Raw genomic sequence first — 19945 nt, forward strand, 5'->3', positions numbered from 1 at the left:
AATTACTTTTTTCTAATAAGTTAGGAAAAAACACAAGTAAAATAAACTTAATTTTAATTTTTCAATAAAGGAACATTCCAGGAAGCATTTATGTATATTTTTAATTTGTTTTTATAGATTCCTCAGTCTTTTGTATTGAGACCACATAAATCTCTTGGTCTTTACCACCTATTCAGCATTTTTAAGATAGAGGGGAAATGTGTTGTTGTAAACATATCAGGCATCAGGCACACCGGTGGTGTTGCAGCTGATATATTAAGCACCAGAAAGAGAGAGATAAATAAGACATAACCATAATAATGGCTACCTTATTGAGTATTTCCCATGCACCTGGCATCATTTACACTGATGATCTCAGTTAATGCTCAGGACAACCCTGCGAGGTGGATTCTAATATATAACTCATTTTACAGATAAGGAAGACAAGGCTCAGAGAGGTGAAACCACTTTGTCAAAGGGCACACAGCTGTCATCTGCCTGACTCCCGAATTGGTGCTGTTACAGGGCAAAGTTGTAGGTATTATACAACTTTGAGGTGAATTTTACTTATCTTGTAGGTTTTTTGGGCCTGTTCCTTCGAGAGCTAGAGATACAATCTCGCTGCTAGGGTTTTATTGAGTGGTACAAACCTGAAGCAGCAAGGATGAAGGAAAAAGGAAGTGAGGCAAGTAAAGAAGAACGACACTACCAAGCAGGTCTGAACCTTGCCGGGAAACTGAGCTGGCTGAATAGTCACGTGATGTATCTTCTAGGCAGGCCAGGTGAAACTCAGCCACCTCATAGAACAGTCCCATCCCTTGTCTTTTATGGGTCAAAGTTCACCCCTCGGAGCATTAACCCACCTCGGGCAGGTATTGGCACAACTCTTGGTCAGCTGCTAGAGAAGCCAGATCCCATTCCCTGTGTTGCAGCATCGCATCGGAGTCTGGGCGTGGCTGGGCGGCCGCAGCCTGCGTGGGTGCAGTTGGGCTGTTCCTGCACAGAGTAGGGGAGTAATGGGATCTGGCCGATGTGGGTGAAAGTAGAGACTCGCTTCTAAGGTGGCGAGAGGGAAGGAGGAGGAACAGTCAGGAAGCTATTGTAATAGTTCTGCCAAGAGATGATGGCAGCCCAGAATAGGGAAATATTAGTCAAGGTGGTGACAACCAATAATCTTTGACATGTATTTTGGAAATGAAGCTAGTTGAGTTAAAAATTTAGGTAACAGAAGGTAATTCATAGCTGCGCATGTATGGAAACAGGTTTTTCTGGGCAGTGTCTGGAAACAGACATTTCTGGGCATTCCTTCTCTTATGTTCAGTGGCCGAAACACCTCAGCTTCTTTCCCCGCATCCTCAAGGTAGGACAGGTAACTCATCTTTCCAGCTTGCCCAGAAACTCCCCTGAGTACGCCACTTCAGTGTCCTTCCAAGACTCACACTAGGCGTTTATTCCTATCTGGTATATCTTTAGGTTGCTTCCCTCAGGCCAGTTCTGCTTCACAGTCTGCAGTGGGTTTCAGAGGAAAAAGGGCCTTTCAGACCTTCCCGGTAGCACTGCCACATGAACTCCGTGCCTCTGCTGGCACCAGTGTCTCCGGGCCCTGTGGTGGTTGTGAGGTTACTACGAGGGTGCCAGGCTGAGGGCTGTGTGGTGCTGAAACCCAGTCGTGCTCCACATTTTAGGCTACATAGCTGGGCGTGAAGCTTCGTCCACTCACAGGAAGAGAACTGTTTTCCTAATTCATGGATAGGGGAAAGTGGGCTAGTGAAAGTGTGCAGTGTGTGAATAACCATCTCTATAGTGATTGCACATGGGAGGCTCTCCATTCACATCTTTAAATATTTTTCAAGGGAGCATTTATGTTATATAAGAAAAGCCATACACTTATAAGACAGCTTATAGTCCATGTGTGTGTATGTATACACACATACACACTTCTACATACATACACACACAGATTGTTTTGTGAGACCTAATTTTTTTTAGTCACCTAACTCTTCTAGATCTTAAAAGTCTATTTGGAACCTTTATCATGCTAGAAAGGAGGATAAAAAGTGTATGTACTCAGTGAATAGAAGAGGGAATTTTTGGTAGCAGTTTTCAATGTGTAGCTATCCTTGGGGCCTGGTGGAAAAGGAGGTGAGAGAACAGGAAGGCTTTCTGGTGTTTTTCCATGTGGTAAGGATTGATTATTGCTAGAGTTATTTGGACTCAGAGTAACCAGAACAGTCTTGGGAAAGAACAGAGTTGGAGGACTCACATGTCAAAAATTTTGAGACTTAGGACAGAGCAACAGTAATTAGACAGCATGGTGGTGGCATAAGGGTAGATGTGTATGTAACTCAAAGGGGTAGAATTGAGGGTCCATAAATAAAACCTAACATTTCATTAACAAGGTGCCAAGGCATTTCAGTGGGGAGAGGAAGAGTCTGTTCAAACCCTGGTACTGGAGCATTTGGATATCCACATGTAAACAAATGAATTTGCTTCCCATCTTACACCGCATTAAAAAATCAACTCAGTGTGGATCAAAGTCCTAAATATAAGAGCTAAAATGATGCAAACTTTAGAAGAAAACAGTAGGCATAAATCACTGTGACTTTGGGGTAGGTGACAGTTACTCACATATGACACCTAAAGCATAAGCGACAGAAGAAAAAAGATACATCAGACTTGTTCAGAATTTAAGTCATCTGTGTTTCAAAGGATATCATCAAGAAAATGAAAAGACAATGGACAGAATGAGGAAAATACTTACACATCATATAGCTGATAATCATGTATTTGATTAGTGTCCAGAATATATAAAGAACTCTTAGAACACAATGATAAAAAGGCAACCCAATTTAAAAAATGGACAAAGAATTTGAATATGTGTCTCCAAAAAAGATATACAAATAGTAAGCACAGGAAAAAATGCTTAACGTTATTGCTCTTTCGGGAAATGCAAATCAAAACCACGGCGTTATACCATGCTACACCCACCAAGACGGCTGTAATGACAAAGACGACAACAACAGGTCGTGGGGAGGATTTGGAGCCCTGTATAGTTAAAATGGCACTGTCGCTGCGGCAGCTCCTCAGAAGGTTAACCCAGGTACCATACGATCCAGTAGCGCCACTTCTAGGTATGTGCCGAAGAGAAATGAAAACATGTTCACACAAGAACTTGTACATGAAAGTTTATGGCATCATTATCCATAATAGCCAAAAAGCGGAAATACCCCGAATGTCCATCAAGTGATGAGTAGGTTTTTAAAATGAATCCTTCGGAGGTTGCTATGGTGTGAACTCACTCTGCAAGCTGGTACATTTGTGGAAATAATTCTCTACTGAGTAACAAGGTAATCAAATAGCTGATGATGAAAAGCTTTTTTTTTTAAATAGTAGTTTTTCTGAAAGCCATAACTAATTAATGGTAGAATATAACCATTATGCTATACATACTGGAATAGGTAATGGTGATCATTGGTTGCTAATGAGGGAACTTGGTAATGAATGGATCAAGCTAATGATACTGGAACTCACCAATTCGTGTTCATGTCACTAAATGACATTGTGTGGCTCCTGCCTCTAGCCCGATGACTCGAGCTGGAGGAGAGTGCCCTCCTTTTGGGGGAGCCCGTTCACTTTGGGAAGTGGTCCTCCGCAGTGCTGCTGAGGGTGCGCCTCCGCCGCCCTTGTCTTGTCTCCAGGCACTCCTCTTTTAACACCGCTGCTTCTGGAGGCCTTTGTCAGAAAGCTTGGTTTCAGGCAAGGTGCAATTTGCATTCCTACTTTCCTTCGTATATTGTGTGTTTTCGGGTGATTCTTGAGAGGAGACAGGGTCCTAGATGACCAGTTCATCTTAAACCTAGGAGTCTTGGGGAACTAAATCAGGAGACCAAGTAAGAGGTAAGACCTGAGCCAGGACAGAGGCAGCGTTGACAGAGTGGCAGGACAGATTGATTTGTTGTTTGGGGATATCGGGCAGGACGCATAGTAGGGACTTTATTAATGTGTGTTGATTGTTGAATGGACTCAGTGAATTCATCCAGTTTTAGGGTTTCAGTATAATTTCGGTATAAATTGTGCCACGGCATGTGTAGCCCACTTCTGGAGTTACCAGGCATGGACTGAGTCAGGCCCGGGCTTCTGGAGGAGAGGTTGCAAACTGGTGGCCGAGAGGTCAGATCCAGCCTGCAACTGTGTTTTATTTGGCCTCAGTCTTTACCCCTTTCATTTGTTGCCAAAATTTCAAAATAGTGAGATTTCACATAAGAATCCGGGTTTCTGGCTTCCCTTGAGAAGGAAGACAGTCTGGCAGCACTGGACTCACACTCTCCCCTGTGGCGACAAGGCTGCTGACCGCGAGCAGTGACCTCACTGGGCCCGTCCTCTGCTGCTCCTGTCGCTGGGTGGGCCTTGTGAGCATCTTGAGTTTGCGGCCCTTACTGCAGTGGCTTCAGAAGCTATTTTCTAAATCTTACATTGTTACTTTTAATTATCCTTCTTACAATGCTCTTGAAACATGCCGTGTGATTGTGACAGCTATCCAATGAGAATATAAGCTCTGTGTTGGCAGTCGTGTGTCTTCTCTTTCTGCGCGTTCTCGGTGGTGCTGGCGCACACACACCATAGTGAAATCTAAGTGTTTGCACCTCTCTACTCCGATTTGGTGAGGTAATGGAGGGAGCCCAATCATTCAGGATATTTTCATAATATACCAAAGCATCTTGATGTATTGACTTGGAAATAGATATGCTCTATTACTATCATTTTGAAGAAATTCATGTTTATTAATGGTTGTTCTTTTATTTTAAACATAAAAGAACTAGTTGTCTCAGAGAATTTTAGAGTTAAAATAGTTTTATTAGGTTGCTGGCATTGTATTGTTAATACAACATTTTGGATGTTAACATTATCTTGGCCATATTAATAATGTGGATCATTTTAGTTAGGCTTTATAAATATTCTCTCATAGGTATATGTTTACAGAAAATAAAGGGAAAGAGCTGAGCTTTTTACTGGAATATTCATCATCAGAAAGGATATGAAAAATGAATTTATTTTTTTAAGGAAATGTTATTTGGTGATGTGAGGACAAGAAGATGATGAAAACAGTGGTGGTGATACAGGTATAGGGAGGAGCTGCAATGTTGTGTTCATGTAGCTGGATTGTAGAGTTCAGTTTAAGAGGATGTTGTTGAGTCAGTTACTACAATGGTTTTGAAAATTATCTTATTTTTATGAACACAAACCATATTTTCTTTAGCCCTGAACTAGCAAATTGGGTAATGATTTTGAATGTCTAGTTTGAACACTGTAAGTGTTGGTTTCATGCCTTGAATATTTCTTAACCCTTATTGTGTATTTATTTTCACTTTAGGTGAGAAATTCATCCACGCTTCTCTTCAGTACCTTGATCACCAGAATATTTGGAGTTAAAAGGGGAAAGGATGAACTTTTAAAAAAAAATACGTAAGCTCCATCTAATGCTAACTTTACTTTTTATAAAATATTGTGCTAGCCAAAAATAATTTTTGGTACTTTGATTACTTTTATAGATTTATCTAGAGCATAAAACTATATAAATACTACAGTAAATTAACCTGTGCTGCCAAATTCTAATTCTTGGGCAAAAATACCTATGGTTTAATAAATAGATCTTTCAAAGCATTGAAAACATTGCAAGGTAGCAAGGGCTGAAATGTGGAGCTTGTTTCTCAACACAACAGCTGAAGTTTTTTGTTTCTCTCGTCTTCAGGTATTCCTGAAGTGTCCTGAATTGTACTAGTACTTGTGTCATCAAGTACTAGCTTATGTAATATCTTGCTTTTTTTTCCTTTTAAAATTTAATCTTTTTGTATTTTTTCCGTTATCATCTGGTCCCCTTATATCCCCATCCCCCCAGCAGTTGCCACACTGTTGTCCATGTCCATGAATCCCTTTTTCCTTTTTGTTCAGTCCGTCCCCTCCCTGATCCCCCCACTAGCTGTCATCTGCTCTCCATCTATGAGTCTGTCCCTTTTCCTTGTTAGTTCAGTTTGTTCATTAGATTCCACATGTGAGTGAAATCATATAGTATTTGTCTTTCTCTGACTGGCTTATTTCATTTAGCATAATATTTTCCAGGTCCATCCATACTATCACAAAGGGTGAAATTTTCTTTTTTTATGGGCAAGTAGTAGTCTATTGTGTAAATATCCCATAGTTGTTTCATCCGCTCATCTACTGATGGACATTTATTTTGCTTTTATAGCTGGAAGTTTAAATGTGTATGATACAGTCATGAGTGACATGTCTCAGATTACTTGTGCATTAAACTCTGTAACCAAAAGGAGCAGTTACAGATGTTGGTCACACAGAATAAACAATACTTTTTACTTAGGTCTATTGTGTTACATTTACTCTCTAAGATATTTTCCTCTTAAGGTTTTTTAATGTCTGGAAGGAAATCTCATGAAACACTTATACTGTGGGTAATTTTTAGATACAGCACACAGTTCTGTTGGTTTTTAAAGAGGACAAGCTTTGAATAGTTTGTTTTTCTCTTCAGAAGATTTAGTGGTAGTCTAGTGACTTGCAGTTCTGAACACTAGATGTCACTGTTGCTGCATGTTTAAATACTTCCTTCGCAGGCTCCAGTTTGTTCTAGTGATCTTTCCTTGATCTAAAGATAAATCAGGCCTTAGTCCTCTTCTACCTAAAAAAGTGGATTATCACACTTTCAATTTAGGTTTTCAGGTTTTGTTTATTAAAATGTATTTTCTTGTGATAGAATTAGAAAATATCGTGACATGATTTTATTATGCACTGTTGGTAATTCTAGTGAAACTTACTGGTAGTTTTGAATTGTCATTTAAATCACTACCTATCACCCTATAAAATTCAATAAATATTTAAAAGGAAGGCAACTGGCTATTAGTATGAATCCCCTGAGCCTATTCAGGAAATACCAGACAGATTTTTTTAACCAAGTTGTGTTTTTAAAATAATGATAAGTCTTGGTTGAGATAGCTCAGTTGGTTGGAGCATCGTCCTGATATGCCAAGGTTGCAGGCTGGATCTCTGGTCAGGGCACAGCCAGTGAATGCATAAATAACTGGAAAAATAAGTCGATGTTTCTCTCTTCCTCCTCCCACTTCTCCTCTTTTTCTCTCTCTCTAAAAAGAGAATAAATAAATAACAAAATAATGATAACATTATTCCTTTGAAGGATGATTATAATTTTTACTATGTAGCTGGTTCCTAGAGAAATTCTTCCTCTCTGTAGTTTGAAATCACTAACACTTGTTTCTCTTTAGCTTGGATGATTTTTGGTAGTAATTCTATAAGATGCCAAAAACTTTAAAATAGTTTGCTCATATTATAAAGCCATTATAGATAGTGGTATAAATAAAACATATGAGGTTATCAAACAAGTGAAATTAATATTTAAAATAGAACTTGGAAATGAAGAAATGCTTTTTTTCTCTTTTACTTTTTATGGAGTGAATGATTCTTGGTTGTATAATTAAGTTTGACTATGTCCAGGAGAAGTTATCAGATTCATTTCATTTAGGTTTCATCTGAAGGAGGGTGGAAGAATAATAGCACAGTGGAACCACACTGTTTTAATCTTATGCCCAAGGCATGCTGATGGGAATGTCTATTATAAATTCATTACTCTTAAATTAGGAAGGTTACAAAATAGATAATTTTCCTAGAAAGAGGGAAATGGAATATTCATATAATTGTTTTTTGAGAAGTTGAAAAGTGGAATTAAGAAGTTGATTTTTTATTTTTACTGTGATGAACATTTTTGCTAAGAGCCTTTAGCTCAATATACCTAACGATTGGTGTGATCATTATGTACACAAGGCTCTGTTCTCTGTTTAACCCTTGAAGAGTATACTGTTCGGCAGTACCCACTAGATTTGCTCTGCAAAACCTTTAGTGTGTTAAATTTGCTATTACTTGTCATGATTCTTCTAGTTGTAGTTTGTTTAATTATGTCACTTTTTGTTGAAATGTTTATATGCCTGCTCCCTGTGGTATTAACTCCCCGAGGGGCAGACCTTTTCCATCTTCTCTGTGTATACATAGCGGGCACTTTAGGGATGCTCATCATAACGAAGTCCTGTTGGTTGGTTGGTTGGTTACTCAGCCTTCGAATGACCAAACTCAGCTGACGGGACCTCACAGACTGTTAAGTCTACTTTCCCAGCCAGTGACCGTTCTGCACACAATCTTGAAAATGGATGCTGTTGTTCAGAAGGGGACTGGACATGAAAAGAACATCTGCCTTTGCTACCTACTGAAAAAAAGAAGTCTAGGCATAAACAGACTTGGTTTCTAGGCACTTTGCTGCCACTAGCGATGACCTTAATAGACTCCCTTATCCGCTTCATGCTTCAGTTTCTCCATCTATGTACCAGGAATAACAAGATCTGTGCTCTGTGCTCGTAGGGCTGTGGTGAGGATAAAACAAACGATTAGCAGTTCATTTTCTTTTAAAACATTGGAAGTCCTATGCAATTACAGATATGATTTGCTTTTTTTTCTCTGTTACCACTTTTATTGTACTTATTTCATTGTCTTACAGTTACACTGCTTTTTGAGGACAAGGTCAGTAACTTAGCCATTTCTGTATATCTGCTGCCTGGTGTACTGTCTGGCATGTAATAGTCATACAAAAATACTTGCTTAATGAATAAGTAAATTTTATTACTAGAAAAGAGATAAGAGTTCTTGTTCCTACTTCTGCCTTTGTTGCTATGTACCCACAATAATCAACTGAGACAAGTTAGTTAACCTCTCTGGGCCTTGTTTTTTTTTCTCTAGGAGATTTTCACTGTCTTCAGTGTCTCACTTGTGTAAAATACTCGGCTGGGGCTTTGCATGATTGTCACTAGACTTGTGAGTTTGGTAAACTGTATTCCCAGTGCCTGGAACAGTAGCTTCCTCGCAGTCGGGACAAGAAGTTCCCTTGTCATATGTAAAGAAAGGAGCAGGTGTTCTGCTTCCCCATCGTTAAGTATGTAGTGTGCATGCAAAGGGACTGAACGCTGAAGCTGGTTAGTCTTATTCTAGATGTGTTCTTTGGATTATGAAGAGTAAGAAAACCTGAGTTTTTAAATAATGTTACTACATTTAAATTTTCTAAAGCCTCGTTTCTTTCTCTTTGCTATTCCCTGACTGACTTGGCCTGAATAGTGAATAATTAACTCTGTGTAGAATCAGCACTTGCCCAGCTCTGTGATCTGGGGGGTGTGCTGGGCTCTCCACAGCAGCCTCCATGTGCGGTGTGAGTGGGCTCACCTTGGGAGTCCCTCATTCCTCCTTACAGGCAGGGGCTAAGCAATGTGATCTCTACCTCTAGGTCCTTCCCTCTGACTCCCGTGTGCATTAACCTTCGTCTGTTCTAGGCCTAGGTTAATGACAAATACCAATACACAGTAGTCTGAGAGCTTTATGTTAGACTTTGCCAAAGCCCTACACAGGTGCTCAGTGCACAGAGTGTTCTATAGCTTTTGTTTTCTCTTTATTTTAAATCAGTCATTCAGCCAGTGTGAATTTGTAAGCATTTGTCATGAATTCCATTGACATGAGAAAGGAGTATAATAAAACTTGGAACTTGCTTAGGGAGTTTACATTTCAGTTTGGGAAACAAAAGTTGTTATTTGTAAAACAGATACAGAAAGAAGACAACATGTAAAAGTTGCACAGTGTGAGTAATGGATGTATTAGAAATTCATGAACAGGAGAGTTGAGTGGAGTATTTGGGAGAAAGTAGTGTTCTTATAAAGCCTGGGAATGAGGGGGTTTGGGAGTACATGGAAATACATAGGTTAAAAGAAAGGAACCAAGGCCCTGGACGGATAGCACTGTTGGTTAGAGCATCATCACGATACGCCAAGGTTGTGGGTTCAGTCCCCAGTCAGGGCACATACAAGAATCAACCATGGAATGCATAAATAACTGGAACAACATATGAATGTTTCTTTCTCTCTCACTCTTTCTCCTTTCCCCTTCCTCTCTCTCCTTCCTTCCCTCCCTCTCAAATCAATAAATATTTTAAAAAGAGGGACAAAACAATAATAATTTTCTGTGTTGTTAAGTACAGTGTGTATTCTATCTTGTTAGAGACAGCTTATATTCAAATTAATAACTTAGGGTGTTTATAAAAGCATCACTAGGTACAAATAAGGTAATTTATAATGACAGTTTTAGAAGATGTTAAATTGTATTTGTTTTATTTTCCTGAGTATGAATGACAGAGATTTGATTTTAGTTATTTCTTTTAATATCTGAGTGGTCTAGGTCTGGAAGGATCCTCTGCAGGGCTTCTAATCTAGTCCAGCCACTGCTTGTGGACAGATTTGGAAGCAGTTTCCAGACAGACTGGCTTCTCTTCTGTTCTTCCTGTTTTCTAGGAAGAAAGAGATTCCACAAGTTGCTGTGGTCACCCACTCCATTGTTTAGGAAAGAATTGGACTCTCCAAACTAAAATTGAGAGTTATCAGGCAGTTGGGTTTTTACATTTTAAAGAATGCATTTATTAGAGTTCAGAGTAGCTTTTTTGCTGTGAACCACATCGTAGTTTGTAGGAAGTGCCTACAAATGAAAATCATTTGGCCAACTGAAAATCAGAATTCTTTGTGCCAGGACAGTCTTAACATCCTCAGACCTAAAGGAGTCTCATTTTCTCCATTCAACAAGCACTTACTGCATTTTTACTCTGGGCCAAGCCCTCTGCTGGGCACTGGGATCCAACGATGAATCAGACATGCCCCCAGCCCTGAGGAAACTGGTAGTCCAGAGAAGAATACGGCTGGCATCTGCTGGGCCAGAGCCTCAGTTCCACCTGAACAGAGGAGGGGGTGGGAGCCTGTGTTTAGTGCCTGTTTGTGTGCTTGGCACCTGCCAGACCAGTTACAGGCGTCTCCTTTAGCCTTCACCACAGCCCTGCGGAGTGGACGGTCCTCCTAGTGTTACAGAGGGGTAAGACCCAGGTTAGTGAGAGTTAGTCATTTGCCCAAGGCTGTAGTGCCTGAGTGGCAGAACGTAAACCCAGTTCTGTCTGCAGCGCGCCTGCGATTTGCACACAGCACTCGTAGCTCCCCCGTGAGCAGTGACTCACCTGTTTGGAGTCGGGCTGCAGATTTTACATCGTCAGACTCGTGAGGAATGAGTCGCTTCACCCAGCGTCTCATTGTGGATTGAGAAGCTCCCTCTCCCACATGGCAGGTTGATTTTAGGAGGAAAGATGGAAGGACGCCATGGAGAAGTTTGTTTTGAAGTGACTTTAAGACCCTTTTTGTCTTAAGAACATTCCCTTCCCCCACGAACACCACACTCTGTTTTCATGCAAAGGGAAGGTGTGGGGGGAACAGGTCACCAGGGTCCTAATGTCACATGGTGAAGCCAAGAAGGTAGAAATCTGTTCGTTTTGGTTGGCGTATAAGGGATTAATTAAATTACTCCAGTAGGATGTTGGTGTGGCTGATGAGACATTTACCTCAAGAAAAGTTCTGTATTTGATGATAGTTTGGTGCTGTGGGGAGAGGGTTTGGGAGTTTTGTGATAATCCTTGCCTATGGTGTGATGCCTTCTAGGGTTAACCTAATGTTTTTCGGAATCTATGCTTACACTTTTCATTCATGTCTTTAATAAAAATATAACTGTAAGTATTATTAGTTCTGTGTTTGAGAGGACCTAAGAAGCCATCTAGCCCCATTCTCATTTTGCAGATGTAAAAATTAAGGTGCAGAAACGCTGAGTGACTGATTGAGGTCACACAGCCGGTGCTGGAAACACGTGCGGTGGTTACTCTTAGCTCACAGCAAGCCCAACTAGAACGTTTTAAAAAAATTAGCTGACTATTTATAAATGCAGTTTCTATTAGCAACAGTAGTGCTAGTTTGGATTCCATAATGTGAAATTAAGCTAAGAGCCCCAGGGCTCTGATACAGTCTGGAGGAGCCATTCACACATTTTCCACAGTTGCTGGTAGAACCTTCCATCTGACTCTTTAGGCAGAGGAGATAATGGAAAATTTTTGCAGACTGAGAAGTAAAGTCTCGTATAACCCTTGTTAAGAAGTTCAGTATATGAATTAAGTCTATACTGACACTTCGCCCTACTGAAAAATTTCATGTTTCAAGGTTTTGTTCATTCTTAGTTTCATGGATTGCAGGTAGGAAAACCACAAATAAAAGTTTTAACAAAAAAAGAAGCTCTTAAAAGATACATCCATGAACTTGAAGTGGGAATTAGTCATTGTGTCCTCAAATATTGACTCTTGCATGGACTAAGTATTCTTTGTTCCTAAGCACTGCTTCAGGCCGTTTCCTTCTCTAATCACTAAGGCATTGTTGCTGTAGTTTGAGCATGTTCTATGGAATCTTGGCAATGCATGTATCCTTTTTCTGCATATTAGTAAAAGCATGAGTAAATATTTTTTCTCAGCTTTGGTATTTTTGTAGCTTACATTCTAAATGAACCAGACTCATAGAATGTAATACCAGGATTACATAATTGAAGACATCAGGATTGCTTCCAGGACTATGAAATTACAAGCAGTGTTTATTGCTCGTTTAGTGCCTATAGAGAATACTGCAGAACCACTTTCCAAATGAGAAAGTGGAGTCAAAGAGGTTAAATCCGGAGAAGATGGTTTCTTTGGAATCTTGGTGGTGTTTTTTCTTTATTCAGAACTTGGTCCTTATAACTGTTGATTTTAGTAATGTATAGTTTAGAAATTATAGAATTTCCAACTATTGTTACACACCAAACTTTTTTATAAAATACAATCAATAAGATTTTTTTTCATTGAATACTATGTACCCTGGCACTCTAATATGTACAAAAGTAGTTATTACATGGTCTTGGATTTGAAGGAGTTTATCACTTACTGAAAGATAACACCAACACATGAACTAGCGTAGGGAAAAAAATGAGTGTCAAACTCTCTAGTACTGTTAGGCAATATGGGGGCAGAGAAGGATGAGGTCAGGTTCATTTAGGAGTTAGGGCTTCATCTGGACTTGAAGGATGGGCAGAATTTGGGGGGATAGAGAGGAGAGTGTTGCATATGAGATTATATAGCATGAACAAAGATATGGAGATCAGAACACACATTGTATGTCTGTCTGAGACAGTTAGAAGAGAAGCTAGACTAGGACAGAAGGGACATTATGAAAACACGTATTCATTCATCTTTTCCCCTAGAGCAAGGATTCATTGAGTACCTCCTCTGTATAAGCAAAGCACTAAAATAGGTTCTGAGACTATCTCATTGTGTAAAACAGACATGCCAAGGAGGCTAGTTGGGATTTTTATATGACATTAGGAATAGTTTAGAAGTTTTTGTATTGGAGTATTCCACAAGAAAAGCATTGTTCTAGGAATCATTTGACAGGTGATTGCATTCTGCGTCCCTGGCTGGTGAGACTGGAAAATGTGATGCAAGACCCTTGAAGTGACTCACTTGTGAATACCTTGTACTCTGTAGATTGTTATGGCATGGCCCCAGCTTGGTGCGACTATTGCAGCATTTATTCTTTTTTGTTGATTAGTGGCTATGTTAGAGGGGAATATGACTTACATTTTAAGGATTACTAGTTTTTTCCTCAATATTAAATGATATTTAGTGAAAAACAGATTCTAGAGTCAAGTTTCTGAAATACTGGATTAAAAAAACTCCTTAGGACAAGACTTCTGAAAACATTTAATATGCTGTCGTGTGTTACATGAATCTTCAAGAGTGTGACATATGCTCAATAACACTCAGTATCCCCCCCTAAATTGTTTGACCGTGGAAACCTCTTTTTTAAAGAACATCTATTACCACCTTGTGTTCCATCAGGCGTAGCTTGGGGGATTCTGGTTATGGCATGTGAGAGGTGTGTTTCTGATCATTAGGAATGGTACCATCTGTGAGAAGGGAAAATATTCATTTCAGATCTATCTTGGCAACAGCAGAAAGGCTTAGTTCTACTTGCATTTAAGTAAACTATAAATTTTCTCAAGCTGTCAGGGAAAAACAGTGGTATCCTAGCATATAGTAGATAGTCAATAAATATGAATCATCGAATATTTTATTTTAAAGATTTTATTTATTTATTTTTAGAGAGGGGGAAGAGAAGGAGAAAGAGAGGAAGAGAAACATCAGTGTATAAGAGATACCTCAATCTGTTGGTTGCCTCTCGCAGGCCCCCCGACTGAGGATCTGTCCCGAAACCCAGGCACATGCCCTGACTGGGAATTGAATCGGCAGCCTTTCGGTTTGTAGGCTGGCACTTAATTCACCGAGCCACACCAGCCAATGCTAGATATAATCAATTTCTAAGTCAAAAACTGCTACTACGCAGTATGAAATGTCTCCCTGGTTCATAGCTAATCTCTGTCTGACAAGCCAGCAGACTGTTCGCGTGGTTTGTGTTACAAACCCTGACGTGCACACATACTATAGTATGGAGTTTTGTTGTTGTTGTGAGGCCACATGGTTTGAAGTCAAATGATCTTTCTAAATTTATTGGAATTGGTACTTAATTATTTTGATTTATGAACCAAAAGTCCCTATTCTGTTTATATTGAGCATAGATTTTTGGCGTGACTTTTTGGCCTCTGAACTCTGACTGATCTCTTTCTTAGTCTGCCAAGTTTCTCTCTTTTCCCTCCCCCAAACTGTTACCGTTCTGTTCTGTACAAACTGCCTCTAGAGAAGAGGAACATGGGGTGTCTGGGTCAGGGCAAACCAGCTGCTCTGGACAGACGATGGGGTCATACTGGCTATATCTGACAAGATCAGTAAGTCTGATCCAGTTGCTAAAATCTTCGAGGTCTAGAATTTTCTACTCTATAAACACAGTTCTACAGCCATCCATTGCCCTCAGTGCATCTTTTTCTTCCTTGCATTTGTCTCTGTGATCACTCAATTCATGAACAACTGATTTAGATACGTAGAAATGGTCAATTACAGACTTCCTCCCCTTCATTCACTTGACCGCCTGCAGTCAGTCCCCTCCTAGGCCACTAGTTCCGTTTTTGGCAATCGGCGGCCTCCTTTAGGCAATCCAGCATTTTTTTTCCCTTCATCATTCATTCAACAAACACACTGAGGGGAGTACAGACATTTATAAAATATGGTCTAAATATTTGAAAGACAGCAAAGGATAGACTTGAACTTAACTGTAATGCAAGGTGGAACCCCATAAAGTACTCTGCTTGCTCCTTTCCTCTCCTTTGGGGAAAGTCTGTGTGCCACTCCCATTTCCTCCCTGCGTGCCACTGCATAACTGCACCTCCTGGGAAGCTCTTTGTAGCACTCTGCAAACACACATCCTCTTTAGACCCCTTCCTTCTCCTCATCCCGGTGCTTCTGCCATTTCGGCAGGAACATCTCACCTGACCATTTCTTCTCTAGTGTGCTGCCTTCTTTGTTCTATCTGCATGGCAATAATGATTCAGATCCCAACCAGTAGACATTAGAGTGGTACCCCTTCTCCCCTACCTGTATTTGGGAGTAAAATTCTGTGCACTGAAAAGTATCACTGTCTTCTGAAAGTGGTGAGTGCCCAATTTTCCCCAGAAGCACACCACAAGTCAGTATCTCTGTCTGCTTTATGCCTTCATTAAGCCAACTTTTCCTGAAGTTTCAACGTTTTTGGTGAATAAAAGAGAATTTTTCTTTCCTTGGTGTTTCTCTTGCTTTGATTAGTTACTACTATTGCAATGGCATAGGTTCGATTTTTTATCAGTGTAAGCCTTTGATGTTTCAATGGGGAAGTAAAGAATTCTGTGGACGGCTGGCGGTTCCACTGCTTATGATAGTTACGTCTTTGGAAAAACATACTTCAGCTGCCACATGATCATTTATAAGTTGTGGCCTTTCCACAGATGGACATGGCATTCTTCAACACTTGCTCGTCTTTATCTTTCCTGTGTCCAGCTCTGACTGCCTTCAGCATCGTGCTGCTGTGCGCTGCCAAACTGGTTGGCTCAGCCATGGAAACCGAATTCCATGGGATTCGTGGCATTTTCTGTGGAGGTTTCTTTCTCTGGAAGTCTCTTCCTGCCCCCCAACCATTAAACTGAAATTTAATGATTCTTCAAAGTTTTGTGTGTAATATCACTCTAGCATTTTAAAAACTACATTCCTTATAAAGGACCTATCATAATTTACTTAGTAGGTAAACCCTTACTTAGGGTATAACTAGTCTTCAGATTCTGTTTATGTATTGTCAGATTTCTTGATAAATCGATCACCTTGAAAAAGTTTCTGTAGGTTGCCTTCCCGCTCAGGAATTTTCACTGGCTCTCTGTCCCCTGTGGTCTAAAGGCCACACACCTTTAAGTAGCTTCTTCCTTCTCTGTTAAACTTTTTTGTTTTAACCAGCTGCCTACCAGTGAGCATTTACATTCCATCTAAATTTTCCACGTTATAAAAAGGGGATCAGGGAATATCCTCATGTATTTTATAGCTTTGCCCATGTTTTTTGGATTATTTCTTTGGGATAGATGATCAGAAATGGAAATACTGGGTTAAAGAATATAAACGTTCCATGAAAATGATAGCCATACTTCTTTTAAGTAAGAAGATATCAATTTACAAATTTACCAGCATATATAATCTTCCTAGTAATTGGTATTATTTTTAATGTAAGTTTAAAAGAATGCAAGAGGGAACGTTGCCATGTTGTTTCGATTTATATTGCTTTTATTACTGGTGAGGTTGAACATTTGCCCACATTATTCGTTGGTTAATTGTATTTTCTTCAGCTTAGCTTTCAAGGCCTTCAAGGCCCTGTACAATTTGGACCCACCCTTTTCAACCTTATCTCCTGTTATTCAAACCCACAAATATTTATTAAACTCCTGCCAACGACTGACAAATACATATACTCTAATCAAGCTAATGTCCCTTCTGTTCCTTTGAATGTTATGATTTTTCTTTTTGCTTTTGTTCATGATTTTCTGCTTCTGAAATGCCTGTGCCTTCTCTTCTGCCTACAGTATGCTGGTTTTTTCGATCCTTTGAAGCTCAAGCTGAGTCTTTTCTCCTCTGGGAAGCCGCGGCTGACCTGGCTGGGCCTTCCTTGAGAGCGGGGCCTGTGTCCGATGCCCTCCCCACCCCCCCCTTTTTTTTTTTTACTTCAGTGCCTCCTAAAGGGTCTGCCCAGCATAAGAGACAAAGAAGCAACATGTTGATGTTGCTAAGAAAAAGTATTGAATGTGTTCCGTCAGATCTAGATTTTCCTTTTTGCTCTGACTTTGGGCCACTTTTTTAGTCCCTTGAGCCTCAGTTTCTTTATTTCAGCATCATCAGGAATTGGGGATAGGGACTAAGTTGCAAGGAGTAAATGTGATAATGCCCTGGCGCTCTCATTTAGTGAGGATTGTTTTTAGGTTGATTGGTTGGGTAAACCGGTCCTCCAGCACTCACTCCTCCGTCTCCCCTTCCTCCAGACTCCTCCTGGTGCGCCCCAGAGGACGCGCACTGTCTCTTTCCTGTGTCGGTGGGCTTGTGAATTAGCTGTGTAATCTCAGGTGAAGCCCAGGTTCTTCCAGGGAAGGATCGTGCTTTCAGTTGGTTTCGCATCCTGACGACTGCACGGGTGAACACTGATCGGATGGGTGTCGTGGCGCAGCTTTGGTGGCCGTGAAAACAAGGGCAAAGCTGCGATGAGGACCTTATTTTTCACGTTTTACTAAAAGCTTGACTGGATTTTACTCAGAGAGATTGCTTTATCCTAGGGCCTTTACGAAATGTTTAGTTTTGTTGCTTGTTCAGCCAAATGGAGTTACTTATTCAGGAGAAAATAGTAAAAATATCCAGATAACACCACCAGATTTCACTTTTCCATACAGTGTTTCAAAATGTTGTATTCATTAGTATTTGTGAGAAACCTTTGGTTAATACCACAAGAAGTCATAAACTGAACCAGATTTCCCCATTCTTAACTTTCACATGACTTGGATTAACAACAGTGTTACTCCCTAATTTACACCTGGGATTTCCAAATTGTCTCAAAAAAGCTGAAACAATGATTCATATTTAGTCACCATGGGGACTGGGTTATTTTCATTTATTGAAAATATAAACAACAAAAAAAATATCCTGGATAAAGATCTCCATGTATTTTAACTAGTGACAGATGCTATGATCAGAATTTCTACTTAAGTCAGGCATTTTTGACGTACACCTCAAGCCTCGCAATTAAGCTTTATGCCTTTCCAAGCATAACAGTTAACCAATAAACCCAAATATCAGCCTGGTCTGGCTTAGCTCAGCGGTCTTTTGATTTCTTCCAGTCTGTTTGATGTGGAGGCTTATTGAGATTTATCTACTGAGCCGTTCACAGTCCATGGGGCTGAGAGCACTGGCCGTGTTGTGTAAGATTCCGTTAGTGACAGGAGAGGTGCATGGCCACCTCAGTGGGGATGGTTTAGTCATGTACTGGTCATGGCTCTGTTGAAATTTTTAAGACTTTTGTCAAGCATTTTAATGAATACTAGTGATTTTTCTAATTTCCTAGTTTATACTGTGAACCTCAAAACAGATGGGATTTAACTGGTTCACTGTAGTGGAAAGTTTTTTAACTTTCTGTAGAAATCCCTATGTAGATTCTGAAAACTTTCAATTACTTGGATCAGTTTATCCACAAGGGAAATAAAAATAGAGATACATTGTAATCAATTATAAATACTTGCTATGTGGGAAGTCAGACATCATTCCGTTATATTGTTTGTGATAGCAGTAGCATCAGTATACCCAACTTTATAACATAAAGGCTGCAAAGGACTTTTCATATACTTACCTCCTGTAATCCTGGTAGGAATACTCAGTAAGGTAAGTGTTATTGTCCTCTTCCTGAATAATACACTTGGAATATAGATTATTAATTGGCTACATGTCTTATATCTAATGTGAAGCAGGCCTGGTGTTCAAATTCAGATATGACTCCTAATCCAGTTATTTTCCCACTTAAAGAACACTAAAGCTTTTTTCCTATAATATACAGTGTTTCCAAAAGTAACAAGTTCTGCCAAGTAGATTTTCAGTCACATCTTCTTTCCTAAGAAGTAGAGTAAAATTACCCATGTTTTCCTTGCTGGACATAAGAAAATAAGACCATATTGGAAGAATAGTGAAATATTGATTCTTTCTGCCTCAGATGCCCCGTATCAAATGGGAAAAATACTAGCATTTTCCTCAAAGGATTTTGAGGCAGATTCAATGAGTTAATGCATGCAAGGAAATTAGAAGTGTGCCTGGCACAAAGTAAATAACAATACCTTTAGCTATTGTTAGCATTCACTTACTCAGCCGTGTTTGTGAACCCACTGCCACGTGCCAGTGAATGTGCTGGGCTTCAGGAGATAAGTAAGTAAGTTCAAGTCTTTGCCTTCATGGGGCTCATGATCAAGCGGTGTAGACATGCTTCGAACTACACGCCACTGTAGTGCATGCTGTGTGTAGAGGCACGCACAGGGGGATCTGGACGCATGTAGTGGGCTGAGGAGCAGCTGTCGGAGGAGACTTCCTCTAAGAGTCCTGGCCTGAGCTTAAAGGATGAGCAGAAGTTAGCCAAGTGAAGAAAAACGGTAGGAGAAAGGGAACCGGGAGGCCAGATGATGGTGGCGAAACGTTGGTGTGAACCTGTTTCTTCAGTCCAGGATAGCTTGAGAATTTAATATGCTGATAAGCACTGTGACTCTAGTCACAGTGTAGATGTTCTAAACAACACACATTGGGAAACTCTGAACGGACAGGGTGGTGAGAAGTGAGTTCATGTGAGAATTGGGGTGGGTAAGGAGGATGGAGATATTAAGGCAACAGGCTTGACAGGACTTGATGAAAAATGAGGGGACTAGGGAAGAGGAAACCGTACCATACCGTAGTGAGATGATGGCAGATTTTAGGTTTAGGGATCAGTGTCTGGGGTTGATGGTACCATTTATAGAAGTAAAGATTTAGGAGAAAGAGGTTGGGTGG

General features: G+C 40.1%; 1 protein-coding gene across 4 annotated transcripts in view; it reads left to right on the plus strand.

The window, feature by feature from the left end:
* The window catches only part of THADA (THADA armadillo repeat containing), a 286751-nt gene that overhangs the window by 82745 nt on the left and 184061 nt on the right, over positions 1–19945 (plus strand). For all 4 annotated transcript variants that reach the window (XR_006784399.1, XM_045827761.1, XM_045827762.1 and 1 more), the window contains exon 26: positions 5351–5442. Coding sequence is in view for 3 of the 4 variants with exons in the window: in XM_045827761.1 (XP_045683717.1) it covers positions 5351–5442 (92 nt within the window). In the remaining variant the exon portion in view is untranslated. The remainder of the gene's footprint in view (positions 1–5350; positions 5443–19945) is intronic.

Source organism: Phyllostomus hastatus, unplaced genomic scaffold, assembly GCF_019186645.2.
Source record: "Phyllostomus hastatus isolate PE091 unplaced genomic scaffold, TTU_PhHast_1.1 phas_scaffold_78, whole genome shotgun sequence".
Lineage (NCBI taxonomy): Eukaryota > Metazoa > Chordata > Mammalia > Chiroptera > Phyllostomidae > Phyllostomus > Phyllostomus hastatus.